We start from the raw sequence: 21,783 nt of genomic DNA on the forward strand, positions 1-21,783 counted from the left end.
CAGCTCCAGCACATGACCGTGACTCAGGAGCTGCGCGGCCCTGCCAGCGCCGTGACCTTGGCAGGGAGGAAACCTCTCAATCCCCAGTCCCAAACCTTCAAATTCCCCAGTCCCAAACCTTCAAATCCCCCAGTCCCAAACCTCCAAATCCCCCAGTCCCAAACCTCCAAATCCCCCAGTCCCAAACCTCCAAATCCCCCAGTCCCAAACCTCCAAATCCCCCAGTCCCAAACCTCTCAATCCCCCAGTCCCAAACCTCTCAATCCCCCAGTCCCAAACCTCTCAATCCCCCAGTCCCAAACCTCTCAATCCCCTTTTTTAACAACCAGACTTGGTTTTCCTTCCAGCTGCTGAACAATTTTCGTTGAGGAAAACCAGGAAGGGAGCAAGCAGAGCGGCTGTGTTGATGCCCCAGCCCTTGAGGCTGCTTTTGCAGAGTTTTCCCCTGGGTCACTGGCCTGGACAGCAGGAATTTGGCCTCAGACACAGGTGAAGAAATCCCCCACAGCAGCAGAAACCTCACTTCAGTCAAAGTGTGGACTGCTGGTGACAGCAAGGATGTGGCTTTTAATTGTGAATCATCATTTCTTTATGGAGCTGGGCTGGCTCTGCCCTCCCACAGCCCCAAATCCAATCACTGTGACAACTCAATCACTGCAACCCAAACAACTGCAACCCTCCAACGAGGGAAATCTCTGGGCATTCAGCTCTGGGAAAGTAAGAGGATTATAATTTAAACCCTGGCTCTTCATTTCTCCCTAATGAACTCCCTGCAGGCAGTGCAGGCTGCAACAGCAGCTCCTCAGGCTGCCCCTCCTCACTCACACCCAGCACCTTGATTTCCCCCAAGCTTTGGTTTCTTCATGCCCTGGTTCTGAGCAAGGTGCATCAGCACAAACTCAGTGCCAGGGGAAGGGGCTTTCCTGGCCTCCCCACAGGCAGCTGCTCCCCTTCCTGCCAAAATGCACAGAACACCTGAAGACTGAAGGTTCCAGGGAGATTTCACTTTGGATCTGATGTGAAAAGCTGTGTTAGTGATGGCAGAGAGAACAGCCCCAGCCAGAGCATCCCAGCAGAGCCCAAATCTCCTCCTCCCACAGACACTGGCCAATGACAGGAGGCTCCTCTCCCACCCAGGGGCTGCCTTGGGAACTCCAGCAGCAGCCAGGGAAGCTCCTGCCCTCCCTGTCCCCCTTGCCACGCTCCCAGGGGCTGCAGCAGAGATCACTGAGCACAAGACAGAGCAGCTTTTGACCTAAAATCAGTATTTAGGGACAAAATAAACCACTCTGTAGCTATGCCACCGAGCTCTGGAGATGCCAGGATCTCAGGTACCTCCAGCATCTAGCCACAAACAGGGCACTGCTCACTCCTGCACCTCTTCTGCACACACCTGACTGTCACCATTATCTTGGCAACCACATAACCTCACTTTTTTTCCTCCCTGGTGTGCTCTGCACTCAGCAGAACAGGCTTGGAAGCTGCTGGCAGGAAAAAGAGTATCTGTAACAAACAGATGCAGCTCATCTGCAAATATTACAGATGATGGTGGAGAAACCTGAGTTATTAAATTTATTCATTTCAGCCTTTTTTCTACAGCATCCCTTCAAATAACGCATAAAGCATATTCTGCCCCTATTCCTGTGAACTATTCCAGCTTTAAAAATAGCACAACAAATGATTAAACCACTAAACAAGGACAATTCCCTCTAAATGCTCCCAGTTTCCCTTTCATTATTACAATGATATTTCAATGATCATCACACACACTCTCAGATGCCTCTGCTTGAACACAAGTCCCCACTCACAGCCATGTGTTCAAATATGCAGTTTTAGGTACCCATCACACCAGGGATGCCACATTTTTTAAGCAGCTCATTTGCAAATTATCCAGAATTACTGAAATCAGCTCATCCTCACCAGGGCAATGCTGCAAAACAAAAATATGCAGCAGTTCTACTCTGCTGCCTCTCTAAGCCAGGGCTGCTCCCCTGCAGGGTGCAGCAGCCCCTGAGAAACACTGCTTTTCCTGCATCTATTGGTATATAAGAGCTGGAATATCCAAAGCCCCATTAAAATCACTGACAAAAGGACTAGAACTCTTCTCTGACACCAAACAAACTGTGCAGATGAAGAGCTCCACATAAAAACCAGAATGAACACAATTCAGTGCAAACACTGCTCCTGATGGAGGGGCTGGGATGGCACCAGGGTGGGACTTGGTCCAAATCCCTGCACACTGGATTTACTGGGGGGTTTTGAGCTTTGGATTTGGGTGGAGACACATAATAAACAGGAACTGTGACTGTTCAGTGAGTTTATTTAAATATGTAGGCTTTTTCTAAAGCTATTTCCTCAAAAGGACTCAGATCAGGTGTTTTGCCTGATTTTAGGACTTGAACAAATTGCAGACAAGTAGAAAATGCAGAGAAGAAGTAGCTGGCACCCTCACTGCCCTTCTCCTGACAAGTCCACTGGTTTAGTCCCTCTTTTTCCATAAGCCCAGCCTTGAGGGAATTCCCCTTGTTGGTAAACATGAACATTTTAGTGGAAGGTGTCCATGCCCCTGGCAGGGGGTGGAACAAGATGAGCTTTAAGGTCCCTCCCAGCCAAACCCAGTCTGGGATTCTGTGATTAAGCTCAGCCTTTAAAAGGATAAAAATATCCTGAGCCAGGAGGAATTAGTCCTCTCTGTCCCCTTTTTCCTCTGCAGGAGTTTGTCTCAGGATCCATCACCTGGGTCATTACCTGCACAGCCAAATTTGTAACAATCTTTTTTATGGCTTTACATCTTTTCACCCCACACATCTGAGTGGGCAAAGGAGGAAGGCACAGGGAAACTGAGCCCCAGGTAACACCCACAGAGCTACAGGCACTTTTCCTACTTCAATGTGGGTAATGAGATTGTCTCCAAGGCAAGATGGTGAAGGAACACAGTCTGCTGTGCCCTGGACAAGGACTCTGTGCCAGGGACCACAGAGACACAAAATGCACATTCCTGACCTGTTGGAATGAGGCCTGAGGAGCCACCCCAGGGCTGGAGCCCCTCTGCTCTGGAGCCAGGCTGGGAGAGCTGGCAGTGTTCACCTTGAGAAGGCTCCATGGACACCTCAGAGCCCCTGCCAGGGCCTAAAGGGGCTCCAGGAGAGCTGGAGAGGGACTGGGGACAAGGGAAGGAGGGACAGGACACAGGGAATGGCTTCCACTGCCAGAGGGCAGAGCTGGATGGGATATTGGGAATTAGGAATTGTTCCCTGTGAGGGTGGGCAGGCCCTGGCACAGGTGCCCAGAGCAGCTGGGGCTGCCCCTGGATCCCTGGAGGTGCCCAAGGCCAGGCTGGACACTGGGGTTGGAGCAGCCTGGGACAGTGGGAGGTGTGGGACTGGATGAGCTTTAAGGTCCCTTTAAGGTCCCTCCAGCCCAAACCATGCTGGGTTTCAGTGATTTTCTCCTCAGCTCCACTGGCTGTTTGTGTCCCTCAGCAGTGCAAGGACAAACAGAACCCCCAGCCTGAGAGAGGACAGAATCCTCCTCCCCTTCCCAGGCACTGCTCCAGCCCACACTGACCTCCAGCCACAGCACAGGAACCTGCAGTGCAAGTCCAAAGCAGTGATTGTGAGCCATGGGGGTGCACAGGGGTCCTGCTGGTGGCTGCTCCCTCCCAAAGCCATTTTTAAATCCATCAGCACGGAGTCTGCTGCTACTGAAGGTGTGAGGCCATGGATACTGTCACAGCAAAACATTCCAGAACATCTGGAAACTCTGCCATGGCTTCATGTGGCTCCTCCCTGAGGCTGAACTGCCAGGCTCTGCCCTGGCTGCAGCACCTGGCTCACAGCCTGGGGTGATCTGCTAATGACCATTATGGAAATTAAGTAAATTGGCATTTTCTGTAATAAAGGCACTCAAAAATAGGGAGTGTATGTGTGTGCTGAGGGCAGAAATCCCAGCATCCCCATTGCTGCAAGCAGAGCTGGGACTGTCTGCAGAAACCCCCTTGAGCTCACAGAGTGCCTGTTCTATAAAACTGCCTCCCATTTTAACAAAACAGACTTGGAGGACAACACTTGTTCCCAGGAACACAACCCCAAGCAGCCAAGAGCCTATTCCACATCAAAACCTATTCCACATCAGCAGCTTTGCAGCTTTCCTCCTATTTTCTTCCCAAAGCCAACAAGAAGCCCCAAAAATGTGTTCTCTGATATCTCAGAGGATGCTGCCACCCTTGGAGACACTCAGAGCCCAAGGGGAGGTGCCCAGAGTTCTCTCTCCAGCTGATCCAGCTCAGAGCAGGCCCCTGCAGCCCCTGGTGATCCCAGGTCTCCCAACCTTCAGCTCTGTGAGGGCAGCAATCAGATAAAATATCAAAGTTTTGCTCAATTCCACTATAACTCCATATAAAGTGTCTGAATTTGCACCAAGTTAAAACAAGTCAATAAATCCTGGCTTTCCAATGGCACCATAAGGAGGGATCTGTGGGGAACACAGGCACAGCCCTTCCAGGCTGCAGAGAGTGGAATTATGGCTCCAACACCTCTGTTGGTTCAATGGAAAGCAGCACAAGGAGGGTTCAGCTGGCAGGAGAACCAGGCTGTTTATGGATTCAAAGCCTCACCTCTGGAATGTGGCCTCCCTGCTGCAGGTTCAATGGCTCCAGAGGTTATTCCTCTGTTTCCCAGTCTGACACCACAGCTAACAGTGGACTACAGGGCTGCATCTCCCTGGTTTCTCTGACTGCAGGGATATTTTATACCCTCTATGCTCACAAAACACAGGCTGTGTAAAGCCCTGACTTTTGTGCTGACTCTGGTGCTTCACTGAACACATGGTGTTTGTTTAAAAACTCTGTATTTTCTGGAGCATGCAAGAAAACATCCATTAAATTGCATGGAACAGAAGGTACTGTTACAGAAGGAATTCCAGAATTGAAGTTATTAAATGCAAGAAAATGGCAAATTGCCTCATATTGTTTTGTCTTCTTATATTATGAATAAAAATGTGGCTCAACAAGTGGCTAAGTCTGAAAAGCACCAAAATAACACCCAGGGCACGTGACTGTGAGAACAGAAAATACACGGGGAAGAGTCCTGAAGAGAGGGATCTGGAGAATTTTGAAACAGCTACAGAGAAGTTCAATTTTCTATTAGAAATGCTGCTTTATTCCACCCCAAACCAAGTTGCTGGCAAGTTTAGAAGTGCTTTTGATTCCCAATAATCTGACAGGCCAAACAAAGGCGCTTCCGCTCAGCAGCAGCAGCAGCCAGGATGGGCCGTGGGGCCAAGACACCCACAGAGAGCTCTCCCTTCCAAAGGCCCTGCCTGGCCTGGGTGGAAGGGCCAGGCACACTCAGAGCCAGGGCATGGCTGCTCCAGAGAGGAAAAGCTCAAACAGCAGCAGGAAAACATTTCCCTCCCCACTGGGCAAACCAGAGTGCCTGGAGAGGGATTAAACACCTCTGAGAGCAGGAATTCCTCACAGTGCCAGGACAAGGAGAAGGCTCCCACTGCCAGAGGAAGGGATGGATGGGGTGGTGGAATGGAATCCTTCCCTGGCAGGGTGGGCAGGCCCTGGCACAGGTGCCCAGAGCAGCTGGGGCTGCCCCTGGATCCCCTGCAGTGCCCAAGGCCAGGCTGGACAGGGCTTGGAGCAGCCTGGGATAGGGGAAGGTGTCCCTGCCATGGCAGGGGTGGCACTGGATGAGATTAAAATCCTTCCCAACTCAAACCATCCTGGGATTCTATAACAGGATTCTATGAGGCAGATGAGGGGTGGGTCTAAAGCCAGGCCTAGTGTGGAGGGATAGAATGCAAGGGAATAGTGCAGAAGGGGTCTCACACCTGAGGAGTTGCAGCTGTACTAACACTAAAGATCAGGAACAGCCCTGCCCTTAATACAGCACAGCTGTGTCCAAGAAGGAGCCAAGTGCTACAAAAGAGTGGATTGGCTGGTGGTGAGGAGAGTTGGAGTTTGTTGGCTGTGCTGTAAAGAAGAAGGAGGAGTCAGTGCTGTGAGGAGATGCCCATGAGAAATCACCCAGAAGATATGGAAGATTTACAATAAGGTCCCAACTAGAGTCAGTATTTGTGCTGTAATCTTTTCTTTGCACATGTACAAGATAAAATTGTGATGGCTCTTCCTTTCCTTCCTAGAAAAAAAGGCTCTTTCTGTCCTTCTTGAGTGCACAAATACTAAAACTAATTCATACATCCCTCCTATGTTGCACCTTATGAAAGCCAACTGCTTCCAAGGTTAAATAATTAAAATAAACAGTGTTAATCTGCATTTGAAACTACATTATGCCTTCCAACTCTCCCTTCCTGCAGCTCTTACCCCCAGATGCTGCCCAAATTAGAAGACACCCATGAAGCCCAGCATCCCCATACAAAAGCCCCCTGAAGACCAAAGGCACTGAGACACAAGACATGTTTGATGTTTCCAGCCAGACTTGCCCAGACTTAATGAGTTAAAAAGCACAGTAATGAACCAAAAATAATGAAATACATTCTCAGAGGAAATATTCCTAGCATTATTAACCCAATCAAAAACCTCCTAATCCTATTACAAACCAGAGGGTTCAGCTGCACTTCCAGCAGGTCTTGAACACAAAGGCCAAAAGAAGATTACACTCCTGGATTTATCAGCTATTAAATAACTCACAGTTTCAAATCTCCACCTGCAGTCACATAATTCTGCAAGCCTGGAATTTGCAAAATGCATTGGAAATGTGCTGGGATGAAGCCTGACCCGGATGTACAGAAGGAAGCACAAGGAAAGAAGGGAGAATAAAAATTTTTTTCTGACTAGTCAGAAAAAAACCCATTACTAAATATTAATCTGGTTATTTAGGTAGGTTTACTGTTCACACTGTCAGGAGTTGAGTTGTTTAAATTTGCCTTATTCTCATTATCTGGAATGGACCTCAGACCCAAGAAACTGGAATCTGCTGCTTGGAGGAGCAGCACAAACAGGCAACATTTTCCCTCAGCTGGTCCAGCACCAACTTCTTCATTTATACAAGGAGAGTTTAACCTTTCAATCTGTGTCTACATCACAAATAAACTCCCTGACTGACAACCACAAGAGTTCTGGGATTCTGGGTGGGTTTAACCAGCAGGGAATTGGTGCTAACAGCTCCTTACACAGAACAAGGAGGTTCCTACACAGGGAAGTTCTCTGGGGGAAGAGCTCCCTGCAAAGCTTAGAGATCAACTCGGATCAAGGGATCCACAGGGATGCTCCTGAACACAGAAAGTGATGGACAGGGAGTTTATCTGAATGAGCCAATAAAACTGGGAGCCCCTTGTGCCCCAGGGGCACAGGAAGTTCATTATCTGGTTTTATGCTGATTATTTCCTTCTAGCAAAGCACATGTGGATCTAAATAATGAGGAATCATGGATCTGGAAGGGACCCACAGGGATCAAATCCAAGCCCTGGCCCTGCACAGACACCCCAACAATCCCAGCCTGTCCAAACCCTCTGGAGCTCTGGCAGCCCCAGGGCTGGGAGCATTCCCTGGGGAGCCTGGGCAGTGCCCAGCACCCTCTGGGGAAGAGCCTTTCCTGATCTCCATCCAGCCTGACACAGCTCCAGCCCTTCCCTGGGGTCCTCTCATTGAGTTCAATGTGTAGCAACCAGACTCCAAAGGCAGCTGCCTCCAACACAGGAAGAGAACAAGGAGTGACAATCCCCACATCCCAGGGCACCTGACTGACCCCAGGGTACCAATGGGTGAGGTTACAATTAAATTACATCCCTCCTTCTGTTACAATCCCTTAATAAACATTCCTTAATTAAAAGCATCTCAAATGGGGCTGCAGAAGATGGAAGCAGTGAATACACATCATGGTTCTAACAGGATTATTCCAGCTCCTGTAGAAAGGATCCAAGATCATAAAAGAGGGGCTTGGGGATTGCCTAATAAACATGCCACAGATGGCAGGCAGACTTGCTTCCTGGCACACATTCCCAGACCTGAAGGTACTAAGGAATGTCTCCCTGCTATTACAAACACTAATTCAACGATGGTGACATTTTTGAGGAGCAGAATGAGACCACAAAACTCTCTTCACTTCAGGCACAGAACCAGATGGTAACAAGTTTCAGCTGGTACAATCTGTTCTGGATTTAAAACAGCCACCTAAAAGTCAAGGTCTCCGTGCACCGAGATCCAGAGAATTCAGCCCTCCTGCTCTTCTGTTCACTTGGGTGTATCTCAACCTTTTCAGGAGCAGGTGAGGGATGGCCACAACTACAGCAGCTGCAGAGGAATGTCCCCATCAGTGCTGTGGGATCCTCTGCTCCCTGGAGCTCCAGCATTCCAGCCCATCCCGGGAGGCAGCCGTGGGCAGGCAGCACCAATCTGCTCAGTGCACAGCGTGTTCTTAATGAGAGCTGAAGCTATCCCTGCCTAGAGAGGAAATTCCTGGCAATTTGTTCCAAGTGTGGTCACTTGATGCTTCCAAACTGAGGGCCTGGACTAAGAGAATTCCTCAGCATCCCACTGGAGCCTGCAGTTCTAAAGCTGAGGCAGAGAAAGCCAAGAGTCTTCTCCAAACCATTCACGCTCACATGCCAGAACCCTACTGCACTTGTTCCTTGGGATCCTCCAAAACACCCCCAGGTCATAGGGGGATGAAACTGCCTCCTCCTGGTGCCCTAAGCTCTGCACACTGCCTCTGGAGGAGCCCTCTCCTCCTCTGTTCACTCCTTGGACAGAGGGAAGCTCCTTCCTGCTGCTCCCAGCCCAGCTGCCCTGGCAGTGCTCTGCTTTGCCATTATCCCATCCATCAGGGTCAGGCACTGCAATGAGGCAGATTCACAGCCTTTCAGCTGCTCTCTGTTAGGGGCTCTGGGAATGCTCTCAGCCTGCTCTGGATTCTCCATCCATCATGGGATGGTGCCTGACTGTCAATCCAGGCCCTACCTGAGCTCTGCATAACCTGCTCTGGGAGCCACATCCAAGTAGGAGCTGCTCTGCTCCTTTCCCAATGGTTTCTCCTTTCCTCCCCACACTGAGAAAGGGAATTGTGTCAACCCAGCCCCTTCTGCAGCCTCAAGCCAGGAGCAGAGGGGCTGTGCCCCTCCTCTCCCTGTCAGAATGAGGGAAAAACACGCAAAACCCAACAGGAATATGAAATTTTATGTGCTTGGGGCCACATCTGGCCATAACATCACTTCAGCAGCATGTGCTGCACACTCCCCTGTGCCAGAGCTCAGCACTATGACTTCAAGGCCCTGGAATTTGGGAAGCAGAGATGCTGCCTGTTGCTGTAAAGATGGGGGTGTGGGACTGCTGCACGTGGCTGCCAAGGCCTCCTCACTGTGCTCACAAACTAATCCTGAAGGGCAGCAAAGTGCTGGAGGTGTCCCTTGGGAAAACCTCAGAGGAGGTGGAGCAGGGAGCCCTGCTCCTATTGTGGCTACCTCAGATGGAAATGGTGGAGGAGGAAGAGAAAGGGCCACACAACCAGAGCACCACAGCCCCAGCTGTTTCTGTCTCTTAGATAAAGCTAAAGGAGACCAAACAAAGCTACAACATTCACTTGTACCTGACTTTTCAGGTTCAGATCCCTGGTTCTTAACTCTCCCTTTCAGACCACTCAGCACAATGCTGTCATCTCATCACACACAAACTTCCAGTGACCTGCTCTGTTGTTGTTCTATTTCTGGAGTCCCATACTGTTGTTATCAGATTTCTAAAGTCCATACCTCCTTGGTGTGTTCTTATGGCTGCAGATCTTCACAGCACAGCCTCCTTCTTCTGCATCTTGTTCTCTCTCAGTTCAGAGCTCCTCCAAGGCTCTCCCTGACTGGCTATCCCACCCCCTTTTATCCCAGTTCTCTTCATTGGTCCCAGCTGCAGCCCAGTTAAGGACATGGCAGCTGCAGCCCATCAAGGACAACCAGGACCTCTGGGGCAAAGCCTCTATACAGATATTCAAGTACAATACATTTCCTCTACTATATTTCCCCCTTTTCTTTTACTTACAGAACCAGGTTTTACATACAATACTTCAAGTACAATACACCCATATTTCCCCATTACTCAAAGGCCATGTACAACACACATAGCTCCTTGCTCAAAGGACATACTCTTTCACAGCTCCTTGACCCAAAGGCTGTGTTCTTTCACAGCTCTTGGCTGTCTCATCTTCTGCTAACTATCACCACAGCTCTTGGCTGTCACAGCTTCTACCATCACGTCAGGGTCACCAATTGTTGTTGCTGTTCTATTTCTAGAGTCTTATATTGTTGTCAGATTTCTAAAGTCCATACCTCCTTGGTGTGTTCTTATGGCTACAGATCTTCGGCACTGACTCCTTCTTCTGCATCTTGCTCTCTCTCAGTTCAGAGCTCCTCCAAGGCTCTCCCTGACTGGCCAACCCACCCCCTTTTATCCCAGTTCTCTTCATTGGTCCCAGCTGCAGCCCAGTTAAGGACATGGCAGCTGCAGCCCATCAAGGACAACTGGGACCTCCGGGGCAAAGCCCCTATACAGATATTCAAGTCAGATATTCAAGTACAATACATTTCCTCTACTATAGCTCCAGCTCCTGGAGCTCCAGCAAGTGACAGCAATTCCTTTCATCACTTCCTAGAATTCAAGCTATTACTGCACCTGATGTGCTGGGACAGGCAGCTCTGGAGCAGCCAGGACAGTGAGGGGTCACTGGTGGAACCAAAGCATTTGTTAAATCACCTTCTCCTTCAGAGCATGGCTTCTGCCAAGGAGGGTCTGGAGGAGCCCCACGAGGAGCAGCTGAGGGCACTTGGAGTGTTCAGCCTGGAGCAGAGGAGCCACAGGGGAGCCCTCAGTGGGGACAGCTCTGATCCCTCCCTGTGAGCAGGGACAGGAGCCAGGGAAGGGCTGGAGCTGGGCCAGGGGGGTTTGGGTTGGAGATCAGGAAAGGCTCTTCCCCAGAGGGTGCTGGGCACTGCCCAGGCTCCCCAGGGAATGCTCCCAGCCCTGGGGCTGCCAGAGCTCCAGGAGGGTTTGGACAGGCTGGGATTGTTGGGGTGTCTGTGCAGGGCCAGGGGTCGGGTTTGATCCCTGTGGGTCCCTTCCAGCTCAGGACATTCCCTGACTCTGTGAGATCCCCTCTTGAAGAAACTCTAGAGCCTGAGGAGATGCTGAGATCCCAGCTGGGTAAGAGCAAGGCCAGACTCTGCTGAGCACTCAGAGCAATCTGCCCCACCAGCAGTGACACACATTCCATCTCTGCCCAAACTCCAGTCAGTACCAGATGACATCCAAAGCCTCAAACACTCCCCAGTATTGTCACTCACTACTGCCTCAAGAGCAGCCCCTACCTTGGACAGACTCACTCTGATGAGTATTTATTAACTCAGGGGTCTGATGGAGAAATCAATGACTCTTAATCAGACTCTAATTCAAACAAAGTGGTCTTGTCCTTATCTTTTATGCACAAACAGCCCCTTGCTATGTTAGCTATGACTGGACAAAGGCAAAGACAACCTTTGTTCAGAGTTCAATCATCAACACAGCGTGGGTGGGTAAAATACAGTTATTTGTGCTTTATTGCTGTTAAAGGAATTAATAATAACACATTCATCTGAATCCCATGTCAGCCTGGGTCCCTTTATCTCTAAAGGGAAACAGCAGGATTTAAGGTGCCCAAGAATCAGACAAAATTACTCAAAAATTACTCTCTCATCGTGTTCTAAAAGAAAGCAAATGAATGAAAACTTGATGGAAATTCACAAACTACAAGAGATGTGGAAATAGGAAACTTCCATTCACCTCTTTCTTAACATGAGCACCAGGGTGTTCCTTGAAGGCCAGGAGAGACAAATCACAGATGCAATGAACAGGTTAAACTTCCATCCAAATCTCCCTTTACCTTGGGAATTTCTTACCATAACAAAACACAGAAACTCAACTCCTGATAGGGGTCCAAGTGAGATACACAGAAAAATATTCAGAATATAAATTTACCCAAATCTCTAATAGTTCAGGGGTACAGAAAACTGTCCCTAGGGACAGCTTATTCTACGAAGCTTTGATCCCCTTTCAAGCCTTACTGGTGTCCCAAGCACAGACACCTGCACTTTGGCTCTTCACAGAACCCCAGAATGATTTGGGTTGGATGAGCTTCCTCCAACCCTCCCCTGGCCATGGGCAGGGACAGCTTCCACCAGAGCAGGCAGCTCCAAGCCCTGTCCAGCCTGGCATCACCACCCAAGCTCCACCCAAAGGGGAGGGCTCCTGAGAACAGAAGGAGCTGCACTTGTGCTGCTTCACCGCTCAGTGACCTTGCAGGGATCCCCTGGGGAGAAGCTCTGCAGTGCTCAGCCCTCTCTGGTCCCAAAACTCCACCTGCCTCAGCCCTGGGCCTCAGCACACCAGGGCTGGCTCCTCACAGGGGCAGCAGGAGGGTCTGAGGTCACTCCAGCAGCAGGGCAGGGACACAGGCTGCCCCCATTGCAAGAGGCAGCAGAACAGGAGGGCAGCATTGTCCAGCTGCCTGGAGATCTGGCACAGAGCCAACGCTCTATGGATGCACTGACTCCATGGAAAATATGAAGGGAAGAAGAGAAATCCCTTGATTACAATAGATTTCAAGAGGCTGCCCAGAATGTTCTCTTCTTCCCCTCTCCTCTGCCACATGAGCAGCTTCATGTGCTGATGAGGTTTACCAGGCAGGAATGTCTTGATCCATGACAAAATCCAGGCAGCATCTGAGGGTTTGCTCTGCAACCCTGCTGTGCCCTCCCTGTTCCCTGAGCCTCAGCCTTTACTCCCAACACCCCTGCAGCTGGAGTGCAAGAACAGCCCCAACAGCACCAATGCAGCCTCTGATGTCCCAGCCATGGAGGATGAGCATCTGCACATCCCAAACACACCCAGAGTCTGTGGCCCATCATGCTTTATCCAGAGTGTGCATCATTCAGGTGACTGCTCCCTCCTTTCCTGCTCTTTCCAGGCATCTCCTGCTCTGGGAGCTCAGCTGCAGTTTGATGTTTCAGAGGCTGGCAGAGGGGCTCAGATCCACCTGAGGCTCTCCCCATCACCTCCCTGTTCCAAACCTACCCTTGGCCTCTCATCCTGCTCCTCTTCCTCAGAACAAACCCCCTCTCCTCAACAGCTGAGCTGCTCAGGCCTTGCTGCTGGATCCACACGAGTTATGGTGTGATATAAATCCCTCAGGAGCAGAGGGAACACCAGGCTTTCCTCTAGCTCACACCTCACTCCTTACACATCCCACTTTCCCCATCCCAGTATCTTTTATCTCCCTTATTTTTCTCAGCCCATTACCTGCCTCTTTTGCCCCCTCCTTTTTCAGATAAGCTTCTCCACTCTCAAGCCAGCCCTGCAGAATATTTATCTAATAGAGGCTACAAAGAGACCAATTTATTCCACATATCTCACTAAACTCCATTTCTCCATTCTTATTATAACTCCCATTTATCTCCTGTTCTGGACTTTTCTGTAACCAGCCCTTTGTCTCATCTCTTTTATGAGAAATCATTTGTGCAACTCATTTTCCTGACCCATTTCTTAGAATTACAGAACTGCACCATCTTGTACAAAACTGCACCATCTTGATTTCCCCTTGGAAAATCCAGAAGTCAGGACTCAGGGCACTTTTGGGATGTTTAACCTGCAAGTCAGGCCATGCCCCAAACTGCCTGATCCAACAGCAAAACACATTCCTCCTAATCCACAATTATTCTCTCTAATTTTTCAGGTTGTTTTTAGTTTCTGTTACAGACTCTAGGAGGAACTGATGCCTACACAAAAAAATATTCTGAATATAAATGAAAATACAAGTAATGCCTGTAAACTTGTATTTAATTTATAAATACCAATTTAAATACCAATATAAATTTAATTTATAAATTGGTATAAATATAAATAAATTGGTATAAATATACAATATAAATGCAATTTATAAACACCAATTGATGGTATTGGTGTGCTAATCTAAGTGCTGCTGATAGGTCACTGCAAGGTTCAAGCCACACCTTCTACACTGGTCACTGGCCCCAAACTCCCTGATCCAACAGCAAAACACATTCCTCCTCATCCACAATTATTCTCTCTAATTTTTCAACTTGTTTTTAGTTTCTGTTACAGACTCCAGGAGGAACCAATGCCTACACAAAAAAAATATTCAGAATATAACTGAAAGTACAAGTAATGCCTGTAAACTTGTATTTCATTTGGAAATAATAATTTATATATTTATATAAATAATTAATATATAATATATTATATATATTAATTATTGTATATATGTATATATTATATATATTATATATTATATATTATATATTATATATTTTATATATTTTATATATTATATATATTAATTAATATATGTTATATATTAATATATAATTATATAAATCATTTATATATTAATTATTTAAATACCAATATAAATTGGTATTTAAATACCAATTTAATTTAATTTATAAATATTTAAATACCAATATAAATTTAATTTATAAATTGGTATAAATATAAATAAATTGGTATAAATTTACCGATAGAAATGCAATTTATAAACACCAACTGATGGTATTGGTGTGCTAATCTAAGTGCTGCTGATAGGTCACTGCAAGGCTCAAGCCACACCCTTCATTCACTTTGTTTCTACACTGGTCAGAGACATCACAAGGCAGTTCCTTGCTGAGCAGAGAAGCTGAGAATGGCCCAGGAGGGGAAGGGGAGGCTGGGAACGCTCTGCTCCAACGCCAGGTCTTACCTGTGAGAGCCCAGGGGACGATGCATGTCCCGGTGGCGTTGCAGCAAGATTTGGGTGTCCCTTATTTATTTCATGTGCAGTGTAAGGGGATGGGGCAGGAGGACCCGGTTGTCTTGCTACTTGTGTTACCTGTGTGGAGATAAACTGTTAGTAAAACATTCCATTAGTAATCAGTCTGTAAGACTCCATTGTACATATCTAGAGAGACAAAATAATATATATTTGTTGAAGTGAAACACTGCACAAGTTATTTAACTGTTTATGTGATTCAGGAAAATGTGGAGGGATCAAAAAATCAGAGCACCAGCAGTAGTCACTGGTGGAAATGGGTGGGATCCCTCTGCCTTCAGGCCAGGGACCTTCTGATCTCTCCATGAGAAGCCATATAAAAAATATTGGGATTTTGCAAGGGGATACACATTACCAGCAACAAAGTAAGGTGGATATTTGCATATTCCCCTCCAAAAAGGAAAAATAAAGGACTGCAGAGAGGCCATGGTATCTGCAGGGCTTGCCACAAGCAAAGAACCAAACAGCAAAGCAAATCTTGCATATGTTTATCTCCTTTCTCAATTTCTATTAAAAATGCTCAACAAAACACATTAAGCAAAGTATTAGAAAAATGTTTTCATGGCACACAAATATTTGCTCCACTTTACTATCTCTGCTATGGAACTGTTTTAAATATATTTTAGAGAGTGGCAGTAGTGAAAAAAAAGAGGAATCAAAGGGAAAAAAGAGTCACACAACTATTGGCTGACACCTCCAGCTGTTCAACACAATTAAATTTTGGCAGATTGGGTTAAAACCCACACTACTGAAATTCAGCATTTGCTTCTCACTGACCTTTTCTCATTTATTCGTTTGCTGAAAAGTACCACTTAATAATGGAATGGTTTGGGTTGGAAAGGGATTTAAGGGACCTTAAATCCATCCAGTGCCACCCCTGCCATGGCAGGGTCAGCTCCCACTGTCCCAGGCTGCTCCAAGCCCTGTCCAGCCTGGCCTTGGGCACTGCCAGGGATCCAGGGCAGCCCCAGCTGCTCTGTGCCAGGGCCTGCCCACCCTCCCAGGGGAGGATTTATCCAATATCCCATCTAACATTCCCCAGCCTGAGCTGAAGGCACCTGAAGCCCACACAGGTCACTGCACAGGCCAATGTGTGCATAAATGTCCCCAGCAGGGTAAAGAAGGCAGAAGGAAATTCCTGGCTCTTCTAATGGAGTATTAGCTCCAAGAGAGCAGAAGTCACAGAGTTCACCACTGAAGTGCTTTTTCCAAGTCACTTTATTGCACCCAGAGTGTCCACGCCTGTCATTCCAGCTCCTAAACCACCACAGCAGCTGCGCCAGCCCCGAAATCCCAGGAAATCACAACAGACAACAGCTCCAGGGCTTGGGAATGGGCCAGGAGCCTTCACTGAGGGAAGATTTACAGCCCCTGAGTGCTCATCAGAGGAAAGGGTGGGTCAGGCACAGAACCTCATCCTGTGTCCCCAACTGGACCCTTCCCTTGGCCAGGGATGAATCATCTCCTTTTCAGGCTGATCTCTCTTGGCAGGTGTGCGCACGCAGCCTCGGCTGGATCAGAGCCAGCCTCACACAGAGCTCCATAAAACTTTCCACAGCCCATCCCTGAGAAAATGAAAGTCTGTCCCATGACTCCTGTGTCAACCCTGAGAGCTGTCGTGGCAGTCATGCAGCACTCGGTGCTCAGGAGCCACTCTGGGCTGTGATGGGCATCAAATAATGCAGCCAGGAGGGGGAGGAAGCACAGGCAACCCAAAGCACAAGGAAATCATTCCCAGCAACAGCCCCAGTGCAGGCTGTGCCCCTGCTCCTCACATTCTCCTCCCATGGCACTTCTTGGGGCAAACCAGAGGTTATTTTGTGACAGCTGTGGGACTTCAACCACTGCCAGTTTTCATCTCCCTGCTCTCAGCAGTGCAAACACTGCTCCAGCTAAGGCTGGAGCCATCCAAAATCCTCTGATCCAACAGCAGCCAAGCCCACACAGGGCTTTGACAATGGGGACAGAGGCACTACCAATAACCCAGGTCACTGTGAGCACCCAGCAGTTCTCCTCCTCAGAAATTACAACATGCAAGTAGAATTGTGGAATAGAACCCCAGAATCACCAAGGTTGGAAAGGCCTCCAATATCTAATCCAATCTAGTTCAACCATAAATCCAGCACTGCCAGGTCCACCCCTAAACCACGTTCCCAAGTGCCACATCCCCACACCTGAACACTTCCAGGGGTGGTGGTGACTCCAGCACTGCCTTGGAGAAAATAACCTAAGCTGGAGGTTACTGAAAGACATCAAGAAATGCTCTCGTGATTGGATCTGAAATCTGGAAGCTGAACTGAGAGGAAAACTGCAGCTGCTTGAATGAGTCCATGAGATACCCTTGTGCAGTGCAGCAGATACAGGTCTGGACCTACTAAAATTGGCTTGAAAGCCTAATGAAGGCAGCAGAACAATTACAAAATTGTACCAGTTTGATAGTTTGGCAACAGCACTTGGAGAGTATCCTGTAGGAGCCTACCACTGATTTTCCAGGACCTCCTAAGTTTAGCCAAGTCTAGCTCAGTGCACCCAGACCAAGGACTGGTGTTTTTTCCAGCAGAAGGAAAAGCACAGAGAGCCTTTCTCAGCAGCTACAGCAATGTTGGTATTTCCACATTTACCTCTTCCTACAACAAATTATTTACAAATAAACTGAATTATAAGACACTGATTTTAATGTGAACAGATAGTAAAGGAAGACAAACTTGCTGAATTTGTGTGGTTAAGTAACTTTTAACAAAGGTAAAAGGTAGAGACTGTCTAAGCTCATCACTCCTGGGGTACCTGCCCCCACAGAGCCCAAGGTGTGGTTTGCTGTTTCTTAAATGGTCTGAGATGACTATAGAAGCAGAAATCTATAGGTTAAATTGTTCTCCTAAAAATGGATGTACAAAATTACATATTAATTTGCTAGGGCATCACCTTCTATTTTCCCTGAGTAGCAAGAGCTAATTTTAGTTTTCCAGAAGCCTTAATCCTATATTTTAAAGGAAAAAGGTAATGAAATACAAAATAAAAACTCAGTCTGGAATTCTTCTTTTCTTTCTGAGCTCTTTTACACCTTTTGGGTTTAGCATCTCATACAAGTTTGGGATTACTCTTTACCCCACCCAAGTCCCTGGTTTCCTTGTGGCTGCCCCAGGGCTTGGAGCACCCTGGGATAATGGAAGGTGTCCCTGCCATGGCAGGTGTGGCACTGGATGGGCTTGAAGGACCTTTCCAACCCAAAGCATCCCATGGTTCTAGGCTGGAGCAGGATGAGGCACTGAGCTCCCCTCCTGCACAGCCTCGGCCTCCTGACCCAGATCCCTGCTTTGAGCACAGCGAGGCTGGAGCAGCTGATCCTCCCTAATCCCTTTTCTACAGGATTCTCTTCAGTGCAGGAAGATCCCTTCAAAGGACACAAATCATGGAACCTCTGCTGGGTGTGAAACACTCGGGAGGACCAAGGGGCGCCCCAGGACAGAAACAACCAAACACCCCAAGAGCCAATGAGAGTCAACCCTTAATCCATGAAAATCTGGGCCAAGAGGGCTCTTCAGCACCTCACTGCCCCACTGCCTTCTCTGGCACCCTGGCAGGACGTGGTACCTGCTCCAAAGGCACATGAGGGCAGCAACTAAGGAGTGCTGGACCCTGCTCCAGGCTGCACCTGCCCAGGTGATTTCTCCCCACACAACCACACCTTGTGCTGTTAACACTCACTCCCAATCAGTTCTCATCCACAGGTCACTCACAGAAGCACAGAATGGTTTGGGTTGGAAGGGACCTTTAACTCATCCCATTCCATGGGCAGGGGCACCTTCCACTGGAGCAGGCTGCTCAGGGCCTCAGTGCTGCTCCTCAGCTCATGAGAATTCATCCCAGAGTAGTTCTGGTCCAGGCTTCAGCACTTCCAGTCACAACTTGCTGCTAAAGCAGCTACAAACTCCACCATGACCTGCCAAAACCAGTTATTTGTGCAAAGACAGGATGGCCATGAGCACCCTTATTCTTCTCATCCAATTCCAGAGCTGTGCCTCGTGCTCAATGTCTGCTTCTGCTCTTTAATCTCATTTTCCACAGATTCAGCCCCATTCCCCTGGGCACAGGACAGGGGTGCCTAGTGGGATTTACACTCACTTTTTGTGCAGTTCCCTTCCTGTTAGAGGTCTACATCTTTTCAAAAAACTCCCTTGAATATATTTCTTTGAAATAATTTACAACAAAACCAATTTCATTCTTATGCCCCTTCTAAACTCTGCAGGTTTTGGATCTTTCAGAGGCCACACAAGTAACCACCCTCATTTCTTGCAGTGTAGAGGATTTGGAAACAGCAGGCAAAAAGCAGTTTACAGGACAACCCCCAAACCTCTATGTCCTAAAGTAGCTCTGCAATAGAGAATTCCCCATTATTGATGAGGGAAAACTATTACAAGGTCAGTTCATGGAAATAATTATTTCCAACTGTTGTTTGCTTTCATATAATTTTACTGCTGGATTTATTTATTAAAAAACCCAAACCAACAACCCATTCAGTATAACAGGCCACAATAAATAAATAAAGGTGACTTATGATGAATTTAGGTGGGTTTGGTTTTAATACCAGTATGATTTCCTTGATAAAGAGGTTCTACCAAAGCCTTGTTGTGAATTTTGAGCATCTCCAAGTTCTCAGACAAACTTCATCCCACTTGGCCTCTTCCTCACCTCCTACCTCTGTCCTACAGGAAAATTTGTTCCTCAGATTTAGTTTTATTATTGGGACTCATACTGGAAGCCACATGATTTTCCATTCCCATTTTTGTAGCTGTGGGGGGAAAAGAAGAGCTCTGGAATGTGCAACCAAGATCCTCATAATGCACGTGGAAAGGCATAAAAAGGAGAAATGAATTATTTTTTCTCTTTATCTAACTAAAAACTGGGGGCTCATCTGTGGGTTGCCTATATCTCAAGGGATTTCTGCTCCCAGCCTGTGGGATCTCAGCACATCGTTCCCGATGTCCAGAGATGCCAGGAGAACCCTTGGGGGTCTCAAAAATCCTGGAATGTTGCCAAGAGTGTTTGGTGGCTTGATTTTCATCCATCCACAGAAGTGACAGCAGTTTGAGGACATGAGAATCATTTTAGAGTAAAAGGTGTAAAAGAGACACATTTATAGGGTGAAATATAAACTTTAAGGTTTTTGGTACAGGGGGGTTATGGAGACAAGATGGAGGGATCAGGGCGTGTCTCGTCCTTCTTCTTTCTTCTTCTTGTCCTCCATCTCCTGTGATGATGTTGGCACTTGGGGATTGGTTTCTGGTGAAAGTGCACTTGCCAACATGGGTGAAAAGTATTGGGAAATAAAGGTAAATATTGTGTACGTAGATTTTAGTATAAAAAGACATGACCGCCCCGTGGGTGGTCAGAGAGTGCCTGTGACTGCTTGCAGGTCAGGCCTCTGTTGGGCAGACAGAAAATTTTGTAGATAAGAAATAATAAACAACCTGAAGACTGAAAAGCTGAAGAGTCCAGACTCGTCCTTTGAAATGCAGGCCACCCAAGAACCGCCCTACCCGTGTCGGGGCAGAGACAGACAGACAGACAGACCCGACACCAGCCCACGCACGATGTAGGGAAAGACACGGGGGCAGCTCAGAGTCACCACATGGTGCTTCTGACCCCAAAACTCTCCCCACACCAGCCATGCTCTGGACAAACACATCTCTGGGAGTGCTGATCCATAATCCACGTGGAATCCCACAGAGGAGGTGCCAGCAAATAAAGCACTGATGGGAAAAAGCAGCCCCTGGGTACTGAGGATGCACGTGAAGGTTGAAGATTTTGGAGGCTTTTTCCAACCTTCAGGATTCTGTGATCTCACAGTGCTCCTCAAAATGTCTGTTTAATGCAAACCCAGGCCTCAAACACACGGTGCTGCTCCTTGTGTAACACACCACTGAGACCCTTCATGAATGAATTTGTCAAGGCACTCCCATCCTGTGCTTTTTCCATCCCAATTCATTTTTCCCTGGACTCCCTCTGAATCTGAAATCTGCCTGGGGCTTCAAATGGAAGCCTGAAAAGAACCCAGCCGAGAAATTTCTCTCCTTTCCCCAAAACATGAAATTTTTTCTCAAACTTTTGCATTCTTAGATCCTGGAACTGAGATATTTCCAGCCCTGTCTTCTATTCCTGTAACATAGCAAGGAGTGATATTTTTCCACACTGAAAAGCTATTTTAGGTCATTCTTCACAGTTACTTTTCTATTTTACATTAATTTAAATTTTTACAGTCATATTTTCCCCACAGGCATCTGCATTATATCTTGGGAGGAAAGAAATGAAAAAAATAACCTTCTTTAAAGGACTTCAGATATTTTTAAAGTGTTTTTTTAAGTGTTGTATGGGGTATATAAAAGATAATACAAACTGAATTATTTATTAGAAGTGTTTGTACATTTATGTTCACAGAATGGTTTGGCCTGGAAGGGACCTTAAAAGCTCATCTTAGAGCATGGCCAGGGACCCCTTCCACTGTCCCAGGCTGCTCCCAGCCCTGTCCAGCCTGGCCTTGGGCACTGCCAGGGATCCAGGGGCAGCCCCAGCTGCTCTGGGCACCCTCCCAGGGAAGGATTCTTCAGAATTTGTTCCTCTGGTTTTGCTTTTCTGCACACAAACGTTTCTGTATCAGGTACTGAGAGCAGAGGTTGCCCAAAGCCTGCAGCTGGGGTTTGTGGATTCACTGCTGTCAACACCTCAGAACCTTCAACCCTTGTCAGCTGTGCCCCAGCCATTCCAGCTCCCCTGGAGGGGAATCCATGGCCACCCCTGAGTCCTTCTGCCCCTACAGCCACCTGAGCTGTGCATTTCCAATGGCAGCACTTTCACCCTTAATCCTGCCCCAACAGCCCCAACTCCCCTACAACCCAAAAAAGGGAAGGGCTAAATATCATCATTACCATTGAACCATCAAGGAATGGTTTGGGTCGGGAGGGATGAGGGATGTGAATCCTCC

The 21,783-nt window shown here is 47.7% G+C and overlaps 1 protein-coding gene across 11 annotated transcripts in view; it reads right to left on the minus strand.

The window, feature by feature from the left end:
* The window catches only part of EIF4G3 (eukaryotic translation initiation factor 4 gamma 3), a 149,655-nt gene that overhangs the window by 84,785 nt on the left and 43,087 nt on the right, over positions 1-21,783 (minus strand). For 6 of the 11 annotated variants that reach the window (XM_077190209.1, XM_054648005.2, XM_077190206.1 and 3 more), the window contains exon 3: positions 14,736-14,879. The exons of 3 other annotated variants lie outside the window; for them this stretch is intronic. In XM_077190209.1, the coding sequence (XP_077046324.1) occupies positions 14,736-14,879 (144 nt within the window). The remainder of the gene's footprint in view (positions 1-14,735; positions 14,880-21,783) is intronic. 2 more of the 11 variants (XM_054648004.2, XM_077190210.1) reach the window with 1 other exon arrangement.

Source organism: Agelaius phoeniceus, chromosome 24 (assembly GCF_051311805.1).
Source record: "Agelaius phoeniceus isolate bAgePho1 chromosome 24, bAgePho1.hap1, whole genome shotgun sequence".
Lineage (NCBI taxonomy): Eukaryota > Metazoa > Chordata > Aves > Passeriformes > Icteridae > Agelaius > Agelaius phoeniceus.